The following is a 22,113-nucleotide window of genomic DNA, read 5'->3' as shown; positions in this document are numbered from 1 at the left end:
TGCATCATTGTTGGATTCACACTTATTTTCCTTTTGATTTGAGGTCAACTTGTAAATGCATATAAAACTCTGAGCTAGACTGTTTAAATTATTTCTCTAAGCATTTTATTTCTCATGCACACTTTTCTTAGTTAGAAACAGATCATTTGCTAAAAAGAAAATTGGTATGTAGCCCTACGTTTATGTTACCAATGCTTTGTCAATGTTAAGATTATTTTTAGTATGCCAATAAAAATACTGCAGGCTTTCTTCAGGTCTTTATCACTTTATTAAAATTAAGCACAACAAACGGATAAATGTTTGCTTTCACGAGCCATCAGGTATTTGCAAGCTTGCAATGGGAATCTCTTAAATGAGAAGTTTAAAGCTTACAGGCTTCTGTACTTCAACCACCACAGCGTCTCCTGGGATTTCTGCATTTGATGCATCCTTGATATCAAGAATGCATCCGGTTACTTTCATAACTCTTCTGTACTTACGTTCTTCATATTGAGAAACAGTCATAAACTGCCCTTTGCAAAAAGTTGCAAACTGAATTGAAGCTGCTTTTATATTTAGCGGTTTCAAATTTAGCACAATATTTGAAAATCAAGAACACCCTTCATATGCACTATTGATGATTTGGCCCTCTGTTGTGGCGGCCGATTGCATGTTAGTGGTTGTCTTTGTGCCAGGTCTCTTGTCTCGTACTCTTTGAATAACAGGCCTCGTGTTCTTTGGCTATTCCAAAGGCTCAGCTGTCTATAATTGCCTTTGACTGCAGTTTATGCCAGCTCTTATCTGTGTGCAATTTTTTTGTAGGTCAGTGGTATTTGGAAGATTATGCTCCAAGTAATGTTAGCCAATCTGCGATTTACAGTCAAAAAGGTATGGAATCTGTAAATGTGTGGTATCGGTTATGGACAGTAAAATTCTTTTTTTACATATTGGTCAACATTTCATAACCAGGTGAGGAGAATAATATGAATTGTGTTGAAAAAATGTTTTGTTTAGAATATAATTAACCATTTTCACAGACTGTGCTGCTGACATGTTTACACTGCAATTACCACATCTGACAACCTTTTATTGTATTTAATGTATATTTTACAACACTGTACTTAAAATTAAACATTAAATTAACATTTAAACATGAAATAAAAAATAAAAAAGTTAACACTGATTGAGGGTGTTTTTAATGCAGTTACTGAGTAACTATTGATTTTATACAGTTTTTTTTGTGCCAATTATATTGCAAACATAATAGATGCTATATAGAATTTTACCCTGCTGTAGTTCACTTCTGTGCCCCAATCTCAGAAAAGTGAAAAGGTTCTATAGAAGAAATGAAAAGCATTCACAAGCAGAATAGAATAGCATATAACACAACAAAATAGAATAGATGAGTTATTAATACAGAATAAAGACATTGTGAATGCTTTTGATTAGATGTTTGTCATGGGCAGAATAAAATAGAACTGGAAAAAACTGTGCAAAACGAAGAATAGAGTGGAATTGGAAAATGACTGCTATCACAAGCATTTCCCCAAAAAAACTAAAAAAACTAAACAGAATAGATTAGAAAACAATATACAATTAAAATAGAATATAGTAAAACTCCTGAAACTAAAAACGTTAACAAACAGAATAGAATAACAATTAATTAGATTGGAATAGAATGGAATACATTATGATAAACATATAATAACATACATTACACTTAAAAATAAAGAATCCATTGAAGAACCATTTTGAGCCCACTAAAGAACTTTTCAGGGATCAGTTTTTAAAGCCGTTCACACCAAGGATGATGAATATAAATATAAAGATAACGATTAAAGATATAGTTCTAAAAATCGTTCTTAATATTAAAGAATGACTGCGGTCACTAGGGCTGTGACGGTCGCCATGACCACCGTGCCACCGGCGGTAGTGTGCACATGATGTGGCACACTATATGACATGCAAAAAAAAATTGTATAGAATATAACATTTGCAATAGCTATTTATAACCTGTACCTTTTAGCTGAATGCGTTTTTTAGACTAGCGTATAAAATAGCTAATTCACTAATTCTACCTCACGCGCCATATGGCGTTTCCTTAGTTTGAGCGCGGCCAAATCCATTTTTTTTTGCATTCTGCAAATTAATTTCGTGTTGAGCAATGGACCTGGTTGGGAAACCAAATACTACATCGCCGATCTGGGATCATTTTGGATTTGTGCCTAACAAAAAAGGTGAACCTTTAAATAAGGATGAAGCCATTTGCCGGATTTGTAAAAAATAAATATGTGTTAAATGGGCGAACACATCACATCTCAAGAGCCATCTTCAATCATGTCATCCATCGGCGTTTGTACAAGTTATGTCACGTGAACGCAAACGCCCAGCTGGTGGTCAGGTTGGTATTGGAGAGGCTTTCGTCAAACAAGCCAAATACAAATGAGAGGGTGACAAGTGGAAAATGCTGACAAGAGACATGGCAACGTATTTGGTGTTGGAGAACGTGCCGCTCCGCAGTTTTTATTCCCCCTGCATATTACAAATTCTGTTTGAAAGTTGCAACGATTTGTAGCTTAATATTTAACTTTCTTATTTACCCATTTATTTCACTTTATTATCTCTGATATTTATTTTATTTACCGGTATTTCAATGTTAGCAGGCTGTGTTTCACTCAAGTGCAGTAAACACGCACGTTTGTTAAGAGATGTTTGAGCCTCATTTTTTAAAATCTCAATATATAGGCTATATATTTTTAAAATGTGAATTGTTTTATTTAAAAGCAGACATTCAAACTTTATGTAAACATATGTTTCATGTTTGTGTGATAAGTAGGCTACAGGGCAGTGTTTTAGTTCATTGTTTCAGTTTCATCCCCCACCCGAACCCCACAAACACCGTTCCACCATCGGTGGTTGCTCAATAACCACAGCGTTGGTAAAAAAAACTGCCACCGTCACAGCCCTAGCAGTCACACCACAGATAGCGATAATGGCACAGAGAAACAATACAGTTGGAATCACTTTCAGAACAATTTTATCCAGCTGATGAATGATAAAAACATTAACAGCCAATCAGAATCCATCCTGCTGTAGCAAGCTTGAGCATTTAAAGTGACAGACAAGCACGCAATTAAAATAAAAGTTACTAGGCATGGGCAATACCACTAATTTAGTTTGATACAACACAGATACTTTCAAGGCCAGTATCACCAATATCAATACAGATACAATACTTCTAAATGGAACTTTTAAATTATGAAAGTTGTCATGAACTGGCTTTAAACATTTTTATAGTGTTAACTAAAGGTCAACTTATGACGTTCGTGTGGTTTTTACATTCAAAAACATCATAATAATGACAAGTAAATGCCCACTGCTATGATTGGATAAGCTTTGCATATTATAATGAGCTTCGGCTCTCCCGTGAGTACACATGAGAAAATGTTTCGCCCACAGGGCTCGCAATTTGTCTTTATCAAAAAAACACGATTTATCTCTCATCCACCCACAATTAATTGATTATTTTTTATTATTTGGCCCATCCGATCAGTAGATATAACCAAAAACTGTATCACTAACACACACACACACACTCACACACACACACACACACACACACACACACACACACACACACACACACACACACACACACACACACACATCTGCAAAACATCACTGCCGCAATTGTATTTTTTCCTTCAAATATCAAGTCAAGAGAGTGAACAACGCACAAGAGAGGAATGTTATTTCACTTTTAAGTCAGGCAGCCTGATTGGAGAACACATTAGCTTGGACGCTGGGGTTTGTGAGCCTTGGCCCACATGTCTAAGGGTGCTTTCACACCTGCCTCATTTAGTTCGGTTGAATCGTACTAAAAATAAAGTTAATATAAAGTTCCTAATATTGGAATCCGAATGAAGCTTATGCGGCATGTTTATTGCTTGGAAGTTCGATTCGGTTTAGCTCCACGCAACCCTATGTTATTTATCTATTACATGTAATGCGCAAGGCTATAAGCCAGGCTACAGAATTAGGCTTTCGTCTTCTTTGGTTGAGGTGCCGTTTCCCTGCACTTTGACGTCACAGGTAAGAACATTCGCAGATCGATCGTTTGCTGAGCCAGCTGTCAATAAAAGCTTTACTTTAACTAACAAGGAAGTTTTCAACTCTAAATTTTACAGGATAGATACCCAAGATAGCCACTTAACATTTATATTTGAAATGCATTTTAACAATCGATATGCCTTAGTTGCCACTTATTAGATCATATTTTTGTTTACATGTGGTTAAAATAAGTTTACTTGTAGTGGTAACCATAGAAGTCTACAAATAGTTCACTGCGGTCACTAGTAAAAAAATAAATCATGGTTCATTTTCACAAGGGACTGCCAGTGACAGGACATTGCATCCATGAAATGCAACCTTTTTATGATTTATATTAATAATAGTTACAGAATAGAAAATTATCAATATCAGTTTTTAATTGCATTGTAGACTACAATTTAAAGTTGTCTATTGTGGGAACCCAAAAAAAACAACAACATACAATACGGCCATCCCTAAAAGTCACAAATAAACAGAATAATATCCTCCACTGGATTGGACATTAAAGGTGGGGTAAGTGCTTTCTGGTAACCGTTGTTGATATTTCAAATCACGAAAACAAACTCGCCCCTACCCCCAAAAAGGTGTCGGCCCTATTTTGATTTCTCCTCCCCACACATACGTAACCCAGGCAACGACTATGGCAGAATCTGTGTGTTACTAATCCAGGTCAAATATTCAATGAAAAAGTCACCCCTTCCATCACAAAAACACAAACCGTTCTCATAAACAATTTGATAGTACACAAGCACGGCAGTTTAACTGATGAACATATTACAATTATGACCAGATTAGAGTTCTAGCGATCACAAAACACAAAGCGTTCTCATGACAACTCGATAGTAGCTATATATATTATGAAAACAGGAAACAATCATATATTAGAAGTATAGTTTCTTACTTGTCGAACCATTTTGTGAGCTGAAGCTTGACACAGACAGTGAGGAGATTTAGATGCTCCATACGGTGTGGAAGTGAATGGGTCTTTATCATCGCTGAAGTGAGTGACAATACGATCGCAAATAGACAAACAATTGAACATGACACACGAGCATATTCACGCAAAAGCCAGCATATATAAGTTCTCCGCTAATGTCCGTCATGTGTTGTGTGTTTTGAATAATGACGTGCACTGAGCATTCTCTTCACACCATCTATTATTAGACACACCCCGCAGCATGTATAAGTTATCAGCTAATGTCTGTCATGTCGTGTGTTTTGAATAATGACGTGCACTGAGCGTTCTCTTCTCACCATCTTTATTAGACACACCCCTTACCTCTTGAATGGTTACAAGTTTGTTATTGGACTCGGCTTGAGTCCGTTTAGTTAAACAGTTTTGAAATAACACTTACCCCACCTTTAATATAGTTATCTTTAAAGTTATTGTTCTTGGTGTGAGCAGGCCTTAAATAAAATAGATTTTCTTAATGTGAAGAACATTTTAAAAATCAAAAGAACATTATGCTATATAAACCTTATGTGCAACGGGATGTGAATGGTTCTTCATGGAACCATCCGTTCCAATAAAGAACCTCTATTTTTAAAAGTGCAGCTTATGTATTCGTTAATTAAGAGATTTTTTTTTTTTTTTTACGTATTTCTCAAAATTCCTGCTCATTTCAACAGAATGTGCCTTTTAATTCTGTGGTTTCAGTGTATTTTAGTACAGTTTTGTTCATGTGAGGGAGTAGGGACAATTTTACCTGTCTGAGTAAGAGCGCACCATTGTGATGCCCAACACAAAGTACATCATGGCAGAGAAAAGGATCATGCTGAGGCCTAAGAGAATGGCTCTGTCCTCTCCAGCCTTCAGCGCTGTGACTGTCCTCCTCTTTTCCAAAATATCATACTCACGAATCTTCTGATAAATGGTCCTGCTTGAGAGACATAAGAGTCCCAAGACACACAGACACGAATAGATTTAATGAAGACATGGCATGTGTCAAATAACAAAATATTGCTTCAAGAATCATTTTAACAGTCATCACTTAAGTTAAAAAAAGGTTGGCGGGCCAGAATGAATTAGGACAGTAACACGTATCTGTGTGTCATGGGCTACATTTTTGAACCAAACCTATTACATATGCATAGTTAGTTCCTTTCCAAATATTTAGCTCATGATTCTTTAATCATGTTTTGACAGCAGGTCATTTTGCTTTTGAAGATTATGCATGGGTGTGAAGGCAAGCTGTCTAACCTGCCTATCTTTGTCAGTGACCTTTTTATAATTACTGTGAGTACAGTGGTCAAAAGCATTAAAAACTCATAACCCATTTGCTGTCATTAGTTTTCGTCAGAATCTATTAGTTTACATTTACAATGTATGTTTTCTGACACTAAATTAAATCAGTGCAGACCATAAGTTAAATGTAATATAAAATGTTAATAATGTCAAGTAAATTTCTGTGCATTAAATAAACTATGATGCTTTAGTTCTAAATGATGAGACTCATTTTTATTCCGAAAAAGTTTCAGATTTTCTAGGGATGCAATTGTTAGCCGATTAATAGTTGTTGGTGTTTAATAAATGATAATTATTAGTATTGTTGCTGTGGTGGAAATGGATTAGTCACTATTGAATATTTAATCATGCATATCTGTTTTTTACATTTATATTGCTTTTGTGACATCCAATGTGTGTGTGTGTGTATATGTATTAGAGCTGCAACTAACGATTATTTTTTCTGTCGACTAATCTAACGATTATTTTTTCGATTAGTCGACTAATCTAACGACTTATTTTTTTACCCTTTGAAATTTTTCACAATTCTGTGGCACCCCCTCACATAAGTTACGCTAGAGGTATAACAGTACAGACTGCTCACAGTTCGCTTTGTATCACAGTTTTAGGTTCACGTTCCAGTACAGTTCGGTATTTGCTATGTTCAGGGGAAAAAGGACTACTGTCACATGAAAATAAAGAAAATAAGAACAGATAACTTAAATAGAAGCAGCAGCACAAATAAATACTATTGAGCAAAGATGAGAATAAAATAAACAATGCTTTTCAGGTAGGTCTAACATTAGTTTTTAGGTAGAGAAATGGAATGAAGTAGCTAATCAAAAGTAAAATAACCACACATTTAACTGTTTAAAATGTAAAAAATAATCCTTATTAAACTTACAAAAGCTATTCAGTCAGGAGCAGAGTGATGTCTTTATCTTTTGTTTGACATTAAACAGAAAGCAGTAAAGGCTACTGCCCCTTTAAGACCCACGGATAGTCGTCGTATTTTCTGTATAAAGTTCACTTAAGGCATAGAGTAGGCTATGACATTTTGACATACTTTTTGTGAGTTTGTCCGTTTAAGCACAGGATTTGAAAGATAACTCAATATTTGCGCGCTTTGGGACGAGTGCACAAAGACAGATCTTCTCATTCGAGCCTCCTGGCTACACGGGGGTGATGACTGTGAAAATGACTGCTCATATTCGGACGTACAGCAGCACTCGCATGCGTTTTATAAAGTTTACAAAGAGAGACCGTTTTGCCCACGTTTTTCTTTTATTATCGCTGTTGTTGTAGTGCATACCTGAGGAGTCAGCACGTGTATCCATTGACAGAAACATACATACAGCATTATTTTCAAGTTACAAGCCATATTAAAGATTAGTCATCAGATGCGAGATAAACCGAAGTGTAAGTGCGTTCCCGCAACTTTTGCTTGGGATCCCGGTTGGGAAACACTGGTCCGTATTGATTGACACCGCGCTGGTTTGTTTAGAATTATATGAGCGCCATGACCGCGCGCTGCCTTGTTTTACGGTCGAATGCAACGCGTGTGTGTGAGTAAGAGACGCGCAAAAGGGCGGAGAGAGAACTTTAGGAAATGCAGCTAAACGAGTATGCGTTTTAAATAGCGTAAAAATGAATGAATGACGAATGTGGCGGCCGTTATTGATTATGTGGCAGTCCGCCACAAATTAGTCTATGTGTGGGAAACACTGTTTGGCCTCTTTTTAAAGTATTCCCATACTTTTGATATTCGCGGTCTTGGTTTTTGTGATAGAACCAGGAGCAGAAGCCAACATTACGCGAGATGAACGTCTGACACGACGCGTCGACGCATTTCACGAACGTCGACGTATTTCCGTAGTCGACGTCATCGATGACGTCGACGCGTCGTTGCAGCACTAATATGTATGTATGTATATATGTATATATAGGTCCTTCTCAAAAAATTAGCATATTGTGATAAAGTTCTTTATTTTCCATAATGTAATGATAAAAATTCAACTTTCATATATTTTAGATTCATTGCACACCAACTGAAATATTTCAGCTCTTTTATCTAAAAAAAATAGCATATTTCATCCGACCAATAAAAGAAAAGTGTTTTTAATACAAAAAAAGTCAACCTTCAAATAATTATGTTCAGTTATGCACTCAATACTTGGTCGGGAATCCTTTTGCAGAAATGACTGCTTCAATGCGGCGTGGCATGGAGGCGATCAGCTTGTGGCACTGCTGAGGTGTTATGGAGGCCCAGGATGCTTCGATAGCGGCCTTAAGCTCATCCAGAGTGTTGGGTCTTGCGTCTCTCAACTTTCTCTTCACAATATACCACAGATTCTCTATGGGGTTCAGGTCAGAAGAGTTGGCAGGCCAATTGAGCACAGTAATACCATGGTCAGTAAACCATTTACCAGTGGTTTGTGCACTGTGAGCAGGTGCCAGGTCGTGCTGAAAAACAAAATCTTCATCTCCATAAAACTTTTCAGCAGATGTAAGTATGAAGTGCTCCAAAATCTCCTGATAGGTAGCTGCATTGACCCTGCCCTTGATAAAACACAGTGGACCAACACCAGCAGCTGACATGGCACCCCAGACCATCACTGCATTTCCTTCTCCCCAGACTTCCTCCAGACTCTGGCACCTTGATTTCCGAATGACATGCAAAATTTGCTTTCTTCTGAAAAAAGTACTTTGGATTACTGAGCAACAGTCCAGTGCTGCTTCTCTGTAGCCCAAAAGTGGCTTGACCTGGGGAATGTGGCACCTGTAGCCCATTTCCTGCACACGCCTGTGCATGGTGGCTCTGGATGTTTCTACTCCAGACTCAGTCCACTGCTTCTGCAGGTCCCCCAAGGTCTGGAATCGGTCCTTCTCCACAATCTTCCTCAAGGTCTGATCACCTCTTTTCGTTGTGCAGCGTTTTTTGCCACACTTTCTCCTTCCCACAGACTTCCCACTGAGGTGCCTTTATACAGCACTCTGGGAACAGCCTATTCGTTCAGAAATTTATTTCTGTGTCTTACCCTCTCGCTTAGAGGGTGTCAATGATGACCTTCTGGGTCGGGTTGGCAGTCTTACCCATGATTGCGGTTCTGAGTAATGAACCAGGCTGGGAGTTTTTAAAAGCCTCAGGAATCTTTTGCAGGTGTTTAGAGTTAATTAGTTGATTCAGATGACTAGGTTAATAGCTCGTTTAGAGAACCTTTTCATGAAATGGTAATTTTTTGAGATAGGAATTTTGGGTTTTCATGAGCTGTATGCCAAAATCATCAGTATTAAAACAATAAAAGGCCTGACATATTTCAGTTTGTGTGCAATGAATCTAAAATATATGAACGTTTAATTTTTTTTGGAAAATAATGAACTTCTATATGCTATCACAACTATCACAATATGCTAATTTTTTGAGAAGGACCTGTATAGTTAATATTTACATAAATTTGTTTAACTTTTTAAAACATATTTAGATCAGCCATTTATCAGTCATCAGCTGTAACATGAAAAAAATATATATACACATTAAGTAAATAGTTATTTATAATATAAAATTATAAAATATATTTTTATAATTAGAATTGGACTGTTTGTGAATATATTTTTCTTAAAATCAGTATGAAATCAAACATGCAGCCTCTTCATAGAAACCATAGACAATTAATGGTTAGCATGGTTCTGTCACATGTACTTTAGTTAGTTAGTCGAGTCATTGTACTTTACCTTCTCTCACTTCCTGATCCTTGAGCTCCTTTGCTTCCAGCCCACAGAAACATTCTCCCAGCTATTCCACTGTGTGCAGCTCTCTCTGAAGCACTTGCAAAAGACTGCAGGGACGACCTGACAGAAAAACACACTCTTAGATGACCATGTGCTTCCCTCCACACCAGTTCGTCTGCATACTGTTCCTAAACGAAAAGCTGGGTCTTATATTTATAACACAGCCTTCAGAGAATGTTCTGGCTTCCTCACAGGTTGGTGAAATGTTACACTTGCAGTATTAAACAAATGGCTCCATTGCTCTTGATTAGCATAGTATGTCCAATAAGAGAATCCAAATAGAGGAACAGAAAGTTTCTATAATCCTCAGCAGCAAAAGAAGTCCGTCTCGCATGATTAAAACCAGTTCTGCATAAATATAACTCACACACTAGGCAGTGAACTAAGCATCTTCTCCTTCATTTTCTCCCTGTTCGTTTGTTATTGACCATTCATTGGCTATAATAATGAGAGTAGTGAGCAAGGAGAGGAGGATCATTCTCTGCATTGATCCCTTCCTCCTGCCATGGCGGAGAGAGTGAGTGAGAGAGTGAAAAGAGAGAGGCAGTGCCGTTCAAAGCCGCCTCCTCCCCTGCACCCTGTTGCTGATTGGTGTTGATGGAGAGTCCTGTAGCATCAAGGAGACACAGGTGTTTTGGGCCACACGTTTGTGACTGACCGACTGCACAGTCCTGCCCTCATTTGCTATCCAGTCCAGACTCGTGTGTCAGTGAATGTACCCAGAGTCTACCAAGCGTTTAACTGGATATATAAATAATTTGATTAACTGAGCTTGTGAAGAGTTGATGCTATAGTCTGGCAAAGGTTGGGATTGTGGGATATTGTGTCAGTCACTCTTTATATTTAAGCATTAAAGTGTCATGTCGTTCCAAACCCATATGTGTATTTTTTTGGGGAACAAAAGGAAAGTTTCACAGTATGACTGTTTTTACTGAGAACTGGCACCCCAACTGAGCCTGGTTTCTCCCAAGCTTTATTTTTCTCCATCATGCCCTGATTGAGTATTGATTCCTTGCCAATGTCGCCTTTGGCTTGGCTTGTTCAGTTTGGGACACTGACATTTTGATGTAAGATTTTCAACTAAATATCCCAATAAAATACATTTATTTGGTCTTATTTAAGTGTATAAACTATAATACTGATCTGCCAAAATTGACACTATATTATATATTGAAATAAGCTGATAACACCACCGTTTTCTCCAGAATGACTGTACAGCCGAATCAAATTTTGTTGTAAATTGTCCTGTTAAACACTGTGAAGCTGCTTTGAAACAATCGTCATTGTAAAAGTGCTATATAAATAAAGTTGACTTGATTTGGCTTACTGTATTTTTTTTTATCAATTTGGAGAAGGTTATATATGAGTGCAGCTGCTTGACAATTCTTCCCGATCTTAATTGTTGAACACCTTATTCTTTCAAGTCATCTCTTGCACAAAAGTAAACTATGGGCCGTATTTTATGATCCAAGCACATGGTCTAAAGTATACGGCACAAGTACACTTAGGACGTGTCTGAATCCACTTTTGCTAGTTTAATAACGGAAAAAATGTTTGCGTCCCTGAGGCATTGTCTAAAAGGGTTGCCCCAATTCTCTTAATGAGTCATTGGTGTGGTTTAGTCATAATGTTCAATAAACCAATCAGTCTCATCGCTCATTCCCTTTAAAAGTCAGTTGTGCTTGCACCATGGCGAATTCATTATTTACATGGCAGAATATAGAGACCCTCAACCGGAAGAGTCAGTTTAAAATACATGTGTATTGCCACTATTTGTTAAATAAGTAGCCAATTTCATTCGTCATTACCGCAAATAGTTAATTCTGATACATGGAATGACTTTTCACTGAAGACATGTACACATTAATAATTGTTTACATTGTAATTCTTTTATTTTTCATATTTAAAAACGTTTGTGTGATGCTGCACGTCTCTGTACCTAACAAGCAGCGTGTATGCGTGTTGTCCACCCGTCTATAGGTGCATATTATTAATAACAATAATATATTTTATTTATAATGCACTTTTCATTCTGAAGAATCTCAAAGTGCAAAAACAATCAATACATAAAAGTCTTTCTGTTCATATTGCTACCGTGCCCTTTAAATAACACACATACTGCACTATTGACTTTAGATCAGGTTTTTGTTGGTCAATGGCAGTCGTTTTTTGTTACCTCAAAATAGCAATGCGCCATCCATGCACCTGAGCACACCTTTTTTTTCAGACCATCACACCCATGGGCCCACAAATGGGCGCAAATACATTTGCTACTTAAACAACGTGGTGCAGGATGTGAAAGTGAAAACTGCGCCAGGATGAAAATAGAAAAAAACTTATTGTGCATGGCACTGCATTGCGCCGGGTGTATGATAGGTAGGGCCCTATAAAACCCACGATCATGGAAACGCGGAATCTGCTTATTAACGCGGAATCTAATGTGAACCCAGATTTTACCAGAATTTTAGAATATAGATAGGTGTCTATATGCTCCTGCATCCACAACTAATTTGACCCTTACCAATCATGGCCTCCTAATAATCCCCATCCACTGAATTGGATCTATCACCCTTTCTCCTCTCCACCTATCGCTGGAGTGTGGTGAGTGCACTGGCGCCGTTGTACTGTGGCTGCCGTCGCATCATCCAAGTGGATGCTGCACACTGGTGGTGGTTGAGGAGAGACCCCTGACATTAGTGTAAAGCGCTTTGGGTGTACAGTAGTGCAATAGTATGAAACCGCTATATAAATGCCTCATTCATTCATTCATTCATTCATTCCATTCATTCATTCATTCATTCAACTATTTATTTCCTGTGTGACCTGGAACAGCCTTGTGTTTACTCTTAGAACTATATATTTTTCTAGGTAGTAGCATTCAAACATTACGGTCCCATCTTTATCAGCTGTGATTAATTTCTGTAATTATGTCCATAATTACACTGTTGATCCTTCCCTTAAACATTAACCCACCATTAAACCAAACCATACCATTAAAACTGTCCCTAAGCTTAACGGTATTTTAAAGTACATAGTAGTTAGACACCAAATATAAAGTGACCAAATTCATGTACCAATGTGGGTTCTTCAAACATTGCAACTGTACACAATACATATTACCAATGTACGATGTCAAGACAAATCGAAGTACTATGGTAAATTGTGGTATGTTTTTATTAGTGGGCTTGGCTTGGCTTGGCTGACTAAACAATTTCCACTCTCTGTCTGACCTGCCCACAAAGGTACACAGCAACATTTTATCTGAAATGAAGGTCTGAAAAGCAACAGTGAGCAAATCTCTGTCCTGCAGTAGAGAGCTTTAAACGTCAATGATGGGAATATGCCACATATCATATTTGTGCATGTTGACTCTTTCCTATGCTGAGTGAGGCGGCTCACAGAGTGATGAACTTGATATGAGGCTGAGGCAGACAGGAAACAGTGACCCAAGGAAACTCATTGTCCCCGCTGCACACAATAAAATGCCTGACAAAAAATCACGGCAAAATGGCACTAGGAAAACCACAGTACCACACACAGTATTTCTAATATAGAATGGCAGTCTTTAAAAAGCTTGGTATGTCCTGGACAGTCTGGTATTTGCCCTTCTGATCACCTTAGCTGTGTAAATACGCCAGCCTTTTTTGTAAAAAAACAACAACACAGACATCTGGCATTCACCCAAAACAGCTGGAATGTTCATCCATTGTGGCCACACGTAATGGGATTTACTAAACTTTTATTGTCACTGCAGTGATTTATGAGGCATTGTTGATACTCCACATTACTTTGGTGGGAATAAAATCATGAACAGGCTGGCTCAAGCAGTGTTGGAGAGCAAATAACTAAAAGTATTTTTTTTTTTAGCATTGTTAATAATAGATTATCTGTTTTCAGGACAGAAGTTTGTCTAGTAACAAGCTACTTCCAATAACTGACTATGCAGCATTTAATTTTTTTATTGTATGTTGTGTTTTACAGACAAAAAAGCTAAATAAATAATCTAATTTGCTCATGCTAGTCTAAATCTGTTCTCAGAAAATGTCTGTGCTGCTTTTTATTTCTCTTCTTTGTTGCACAATATTTAGTAAAACTATTTTTCAACTGTTTAATTGTATTTTAGTTGTATTTATAGGTATGAGGAATTTGTTGAGGAAATTATTCACTTGAGTCAATAATTTTAACAATAATTTTTATAGCAAAATATTCAGTTAACAACATTGCTATTTGATACTGTTTTCACCTCAATTATTTTTAATTGGTTCGCTAATGAACGGTTTTACAGATTTGTGTGCCATTGCAGCATTTAGGTCTTTTTTATGGCAAAATATTTAGTTCAAATAGTTTACAGGAACTAGTACTGTTTTAGTAGATATTTATTAATTGGTTCAGATTGGTTCAGATATTTTATAATCACTGGTTTAAAGCCATGCAACACATTTGTTAAATTTTTTATATATATTTTTTTAGGATGATGATGATATTCTGAATATATTTTTTTTTTGTTATTTTGTGTTTATTTTGAGTATTCATGAGTACACTCTTTCAATTTACATATAGTGCTCAATGCAATCACAGTCAATGCAATACATTTACAATGTATATACATGTACAGTTACCTGATTCTTTTAAATAAAATTTGTACTCTATATTTGTTCAATTGTTTCAAAATATAGCCTTTTTTTTTTACAAATAGAAAAAAACAAACAGAAAAAACAAAAAAAAAAAAACAAAAAAAACAAAACAAAGGAAAGCATTAAAAGAAAAAAGAAAAACTATGTACATCCAGGGAGAAAGACATGTGTCTTAGTTAAATTCTATCCAGAATAATATCAAATGTCTTATTATAACTTCAGCTGGCTTGGTATTTGAACTTATACATACATCTATGTATTTGGATATTAAATCTGATATATCCATGCACATCTATACATCAGTCTTCTATTTATGCAGCAAAATCAGGCCTTCTTTCTGATATATATTCCACCCATTTCCTCCATTTTTCCAAAAACATATCCTTCTTTAAATTAACAATAAAAGTGATCTTTTCCATCATATAAATCTCTATAGTCACATCTATCCAGTTATCTAATGTCGGTCTCTCCTGTTTTAGCCATTTGCGTGTGATTGCCTTCTTACTGGCTGCTAAAAGTACACCCATCAGGTATTTATTATCTGTTGATAATATATCTGGACATACACAACCAAAATACAATAATTTGCTTTCTAAGGGTATGTCTCTGTTAAAAATATGTTCAAGAGCCTCTTGTACTTCTTTCCAATATTCTTGAATATGTAGACATTCCCAAAATATATGATAATGGTTTGCTTCATTACATCCACAGTTTCGCCAACATTTTGGAGTGTTATTACTGTATTTGGCTGTTTGTATTGGTGTTATAAAATATCTGATCATGTTTTTCCAACAGTATTCCTTCCAATTTAGTGAATTAGTTGATTTCCAATGAAATTTCCATACAGTTGACCACTCTTCATCAGTAAAGACTGTTTTACTTTCTGTCATCCATTTCTCTTTTATGTAAATTGTAGAGTGTATTTTCATGTTTATTAAACTCTTGTATATCTGAGAGACTATCTTATATCTAGTACCTGATGTGTATGCCTTCTTAAGCAAGTCTATCAATGGATTTGAAGTATCTTTAATTTTAATTTTAATTTTTTGGTCATAATAATTTCGAACCTGAAGGTATCTGTAAAAGTCTTGATTTTCTAGTAAAAACTTTTTCTTTAATATTTCAAAGCTTAGAATTTCCCCCTTTTCAATAATGGTGCAAAAGGAAGTAATTCCCCTATTTACCCATATTTTAAATCTGTTATCAGACTGATTTGGGGTGAAGTCTGAGTCATAAGCAAACCATTTCAAGACTGTAATGTGCTCTAATAAATTAAATTCTTTTATCACTGCTGCCCAGACATTTAAAGTAAGTTTTGCCCAAGGGTCTTCTACCTTGTCTATATATTGTCGTAACTTGTTATCTGTTAATATTGCTTGTACGGGGATATTCTTTGTAATATAACTTTCCATATCTTTCCAAGGAGCATGATAATGTACATCACACCAATTTATCACTGTCTTAAGTTGTGCTGCTATATAATAATCTTTTAATGAAGGAAGAGCCCACCCTCCTTTATCTTTTGGTAGCTGTAATGTTTTAAAACGTACTCTGGGCTTTTTCCCTTGCCAAATGAATCGTGAAAGCATTTTATCCCATTCTATGAATTGTTTTCTGGTAATTTGTACAGGTAAACACTGAAATAGGTATAGAAATTTTGGTAATACGTTCATTTTAATAGCTTCAATCCTTGAACTAAAACCAAAAAAGGGAATTAAGTTCCATCTGGTTAGGTCCTCTCTGATTCTTACAGTTAGTGGTTCAAAATTCTTTTTCTGTATTTTTTCTGTGTTTTTTGTTAAGTGGACACCTAAATATTTAAATGATTTTGTATGCCATTTTAACAAGTAGATGTTTTTAATATTAGTAGGGGGATTATAATTGTATAAGATTATTTCTGTTTTATCAATATTTAATTTGTATCCAGAAAGCGGGCCAGAATTCTGAAGTTGTTTCATAAGTTTGGGTAAAGATTCGGTTGGGTCTCCAAGATAAATTAGTATGTCATCTGCATAGCAGGCTATTTTGTGTTCCATTCCTTTTATACGAATACCGTGAATTGTTTTATCTTGTCTGATGCTTTGTACTAATGGTTCCAGATAGAGCGCAAATAGCTGAGGTGACCATGGGCATCCTTGCCTGGTACCCCTTTCCAATATAAGTGACTTTGATAAATAACCATTGATCTTTATTTTGGCAGTCGGTGTATCGTAAAGTGCTTGTATACTTCTAATTATAATTTTGTGAAAGCCAAATTTGTGTAGGACCTTATAGAGATAGGACCAGCTAACTGAATCGAAGGCCTTTTCAGCGTCTAAACTTAAAACCATTGCTCTTAATTTGTTTCTCTTGATATGGTTCATAACTTGCAATGTGCGCCTAATATTGTCCTGTGTCTGACGTTGACGAATAAAACCTGACTGATCTTGATTTATTAGGTTGGGTAAAAATTCTTCCATTCTTCTGGCCATAATTGCTGTAAATAGTCTATAATCGACATTTAATATTGATAAAGGTCTATACGATCCACATTCTAACTTATCTTTGCCTTCTTTTGGTATAATAGATATAACGGCATCCTTCCAGGATGGGGGAACTGCTGCGTTCTTCAAAACCCAACCAAAAGCTCGGACCAGTACAGGCACCAGCTCCCCCCGAAATGCTCCACACCATTCCCCAGCAAATCCATCCGGTCCCGGGGACCTGCCAGATCTCAATTCAGTAATAGCCCCCTTCACTTCACCCGCTGCCACGTCTGCCATCAGCGCCCTACCCTGCTCCTCAGCAAGAGTAGGCAACTCCAGTGCATCCAAAAAACGATCAATCTCCTGGGCTCTGTCCCCGGGCATTCCCGAGCACAATCCTTTATAAAATCTTTCAAAAACATCCTGAATGCTCTCCCGCCTGGCCTGCACAGAACCGGTCACAGGATCCCCGATTCCGCACACTGCTCGATCCGCCCGCTGTCCTCCCAATTTCCATGCCAACACCCCCACAAATCTAGATCCATCCTCACAACACCTTTGCCTGGAGAAAATGACCCTCCCCTCCATTTCTTGAGTACACATCACACCGATCTCACCTCTCCCTCCTTCCACCTGTTGCAACAGCTTTGGGTCCAGCCTATCCCCATGTTCTCCTTCCAACAATCCCAATTGATGCTGCAACCTGGTCAACTCCTGTTGTCGAGCCCTCCCCCCCAGCGAAGCCAACGCTACAATTCCACCCCCTAACACTGCCTTTGCAGCATCCCACAGCACGGGAGGTGCGACCCCTTCACCATCATTATTTTCTAAATAGCAGTGGATCTCATTCCCAATATCCATTCCAAAAGAGGGATCACCAAGAAGGCCCAGGTCAAACCTCCACAGGGCATCCCCAGGTCCACAATCTAGTTCTACTACCAGACAGATTGGGGCACGATCACCAATATCTATTATTCCAATATCACATCTTTTTACCCCGGTCCTATCTTTATTGAACATGAGGAAATAATCTATCCTGGTGTAGGCGTTATGTGGATGAGAAAAATGCGTATAATCTTTAGTATTGGGGTATATGTCCCTCCATACATCAATTATGCCAATATCATTCATCAATGTGTTAATCTTACGTTGGATGAGTTTATAAGTTGTTTTTTTGTTTGAGGAGTCAAGTTCAGGCTGTAGATGTACATTTAAATCACCCCCACAAATCAATATGCCCTTTGTTTCGGAGGCCATAATTTGAAAAATCTTTTGAAAAAAAGTAACACTACTACCGGGTGGGGCATAAATGTTAAACAAAGTAACATATGTTCCATTCATCACTCCATGGATAAAAATAAACCGACCCTCTTTATCAGCATATTCATATTTCTTTTCAAAAATAACCTTATGAGAAATCAAAATAACAACTCCTCTCCTATGCCCTGTATGGTATGATGAGAAATAGATCTGAGTAAATCCCATTCTTTTTAATTTTTCATGCTCCGTGTTATTCAGGTGTGTCTCTTGTAGATACACTATATGAGCGTTTTCTTTTTTCATTTTGCTTAAGATTTTTTTCCTTTTGACTGGGTTAAGTAAACCATTGACGTTGAAGGAAATTACTTTTACTTCGTTATTTGTTATGTCTGTTCAGTACAGTATCGACATCTAAACGATAGTAGAGGCACAGTCCCTGGTAAAACAGTATATAAACAAAACAGAACAAGAAAGAAGAAAAAAATAATAATATCTTAAGAAACTGACAAACATATTCTGCTTCCAAGATAGAGGTCTCGAACATATGACCCTGTAACAAGTTGTTGAGTGGCGTCTGGCATGGAGGGGAAACCTCCTCTTCCAAGTGGTGATCGGGGCCCTCCAGTTCACCGTCTTTGCGCGATATATAAAAGAACATACCTTTCGTGTCCGACGTAATGTGCTGTCATTCAGTAATATCAGGAGAGAAGATTTTTTTTTTTTTTTTTTCTTGCAGTTTCATATTATCTTCTATATGCCTGTAGGCGTTCCCTGATGTCTGTCGATCTCGGAGCCTTTTTACCTCTTGTCTTCTGCTTTGAAACAGTCTCCCAAGACGTGCGTTCGAGTTGTTCCATTAGTGATTCCATCGGCGATGTTTTTTCCACGCGGAACCCTCTTTTCACCATATCAAGGTATGCCTCCTCAGCTGTGTGGTAGATGTAGGTCCCATCCTCATAGAACACACGAAGTCTTGCTGGATAAGGGGTTTGGAATCGAATCCTCTTCTCTTTCAGCACTTTTTTCACCTCCGAATATTCCTTCCTTTTTTGAAGAACCGCAGGAGGATAATCGTGATCGAAGTAGATTTTTTGTTGGCCGACAAGAATATCTTTTTTCGCCCAGGCCTTCCGGATCACTTCTTCTTTCATTTTGTACCTGAGGAACTTCACTATAATCGACCTGGGTCTCGCGTTCGCCCCGGGTTTGGGTACAAGTGCCCGGTGTGCTCTCTCCACATACAGTTCTGTATCCGGAGGAAAATCCAAAGTGTCTCGCAGGAGTTGTTCAACGTAGTCAGTCATGGAGTTTCTCTCTGCGTCTTCTGGCACATTATATATTCTTATATTGTCTCTTCTTGACCTGCCTTCTTGATCAATCTGTTTGCTTTCCAACTGCGCCTGCATTTTTATCATTTTTTGCATGGTCTCTTCCACGTTTTGCATTCGTGTGTCAATTTCTTCAATGCGATCTTCTGCGTGACCGATTCTTTGGTTTGTCTTGTTTAATTCGATCTTGATTTCATCCAGCTGATGATTGTTCTCTTTGCGAAAGTTTTGAATTTCCTCCAAAATTCGTTCCAAACTGATCTGTGCGTTATCCAGGTGTGACTGCTGTTGATTAGCATCTTGTTTTTGTGCTAACGCATGCGTTGCGCCAGCTGCTCCTTGCGATCTATCTTCAGTTTCTAGAGCCTCTGAGTAGGTTTTCCTGCTCTTCTCTCTTGTTTCCATTATTGTCCCACTATAGTTTGCTTTGAAGAGTTATATATTTTTTTTTTCTAAGGGTTTAGTGAGACTAAATATAAATCGTCGGAGGAGACGATGAACTATGCTGCCATTCCCTCAGTCGCCGTAACCGGAAGCCTCTGAATATATTTTCAAGCCATTTAGCATGGTAGAACAATATGGCTTGTTCCTATGTATGACCAAATTACTCAAAATGAAATAATGAAATAAATTATGAATTCAGTAAAACATCAATTAAATGTACCAGTTTATTCTGAAATTATAATTAATTAATTAATTTGATAATTAATAAAAATAATGGTTAAATAATGTATTTATTTATTTTTGTAGAATTCCTACAAACACAACATTTATTGTTTAATATATTTCACAATATTCTCTTCATGTTGTTAAAAATAAATGTTTTTATAATCAAATGTGCTTTTTCAAAAAGCTGTTTTTCATAATAATATGCTACATTTACGAATGACGCAGGCCTATTTGACTAATCATGCATTTGGAAGCATCATTTTCCCAAAGGTTTTTCTCAACAACAACCAAAAAACATTTCATAAATGCGATCAAAAGGCAGTGGGCAGTGCTTGGTGCTGATTGGCTTGAAGTTGAATAGCCGGCAGACGTGACAAATCATCTTTGTGTGCTATGGTGACCACACAAAACAACAATAATTTCATAAATAATTTAAACCGCAACGGTGAAGCATAAATTAAAAAAAAAAGTAAAATTGTGATCGACGTGAAGGGGGAGGATAATTTTTACGTTCATCAGGTTTCTCAACGAGACAGATTTCCGCATAGGATACACCTACTCTAAACCTGGTCTTCCAATCACCTCATTTCATAATCTCATTCACACAAACATCGGCAAGACCTCTGTTCAATCGCTTCTAAGTGTTTCCATATGAAGTCATCAATTTCTAGATCATATGATCATACCTAGCAGATCCTTTATGGAATTTAATCCATTCTCTTCTACATCATCTGCAAATGAAAGCACTGTGTTTTAACTTGCTCAAATCCAACCACCATATTTATTTCCAATCAAAATCCCTTTGCCACTCGCCAAACAGATCCAAACGGACCCAAGTAGTCAATCTGAAAGGATTAGCCAATCAGCGCCAAGGATTAGCCAATCAGCGCCAAGCACCCCCTACTGCCTGTGGATTGGCATTTGTGAAATGCCCTGTATTATTATTTTAAAAAAAACTCTTTGGGCTAAATCATGCTTTGGAAATGCATGATTCATCAAATAGGCGTCATTCGTAAATGCAACATTTAATGAAAGACGGCTTTTTGAAAAAAGCACATTTACATAAACAATAAATGTTGTGTTTTCATTTAATTTTACTAAATAAATAGATACATTTATTTAATTATTTTAATATTTAATCAAATTAATTATTGAATTATTTCAGAATAAACTGGTAAATTTAATTGTTGTTTTATTGGATTCATTATTTATTTCATTTTGAGTAATTTGGTCCCCCTTATGTTCCAGGGTGTGCTGCTGTGCTGTCTTTAGCTAAATGACATGCTAATGCTGCCTTCTGGAGGCCTGACACATGAAAATTATAAATAATTGTTGCTCTTTCATTTCACAACTGTCTAAATGAAGCCCAGGTGTCTCAGTACTAAACAACCTATGAACTAAAACCAGAATTACACCATGTTATTCTATTACTTTCCTTTATTTATAGCAATCGTGTTTATCTAAGCATTATACACCTTACACAACATGTTTCAAACAGTTATTTCTAAATATTTAATATGTTTGATTTGCATTAGGGTATACAGTAGGATGTAATTTCCTTCATTAGCATTAAGAGAATGTGTGTTACTGTCCAAATTGCTTTAGTGCTTGTTGTTTCATTAACCATGTTGCAATCATTAGCAATATGATCTCTG

The 22,113-nt window shown here is 36.9% G+C and overlaps 2 protein-coding genes across 6 annotated transcripts in view; one reads left to right on the top strand and one right to left on the bottom strand.

Moving 5' to 3' along the window:
* The window catches only part of tbl1xr1a (TBL1X/Y related 1a), a 326,002-nt gene that overhangs the window by 16,856 nt on the left and 287,033 nt on the right, over window positions 1-22,113 (top strand). The window lies entirely within an intron of this gene.
* The window catches only part of s100p (S100 calcium binding protein P), a 58,866-nt gene that overhangs the window by 4,257 nt on the left and 32,496 nt on the right, over window positions 1-22,113 (bottom strand). For 2 of the 4 annotated variants that reach the window (XM_067432124.1, XM_067432123.1), the window contains exons 2-3: window positions 10,046-10,162; window positions 5,796-5,966 (exon numbers count right to left, since the gene is read on the bottom strand). In XM_067432124.1, coding sequence (XP_067288225.1) covers window positions 5,796-5,966; window positions 10,046-10,162 — 288 coding nt within the window. Of the gene's footprint in view, window positions 1-5,795; window positions 5,970-10,045; window positions 10,163-22,113 lie in introns of all 4 variants that reach the window. The other 2 variants (XM_067432122.1, XM_067432125.1) reach the window with 1 other exon arrangement.

Source organism: Pseudorasbora parva, chromosome 22 (assembly GCF_024679245.1).
Source record: "Pseudorasbora parva isolate DD20220531a chromosome 22, ASM2467924v1, whole genome shotgun sequence".
In the NCBI taxonomy this organism is placed as follows: domain Eukaryota; kingdom Metazoa; phylum Chordata; class Actinopteri; order Cypriniformes; family Gobionidae; genus Pseudorasbora; species Pseudorasbora parva.
Note: the sequence above shows the minus strand (reverse complement) of the source record. Positions and strands in the feature narration are given on the sequence as shown.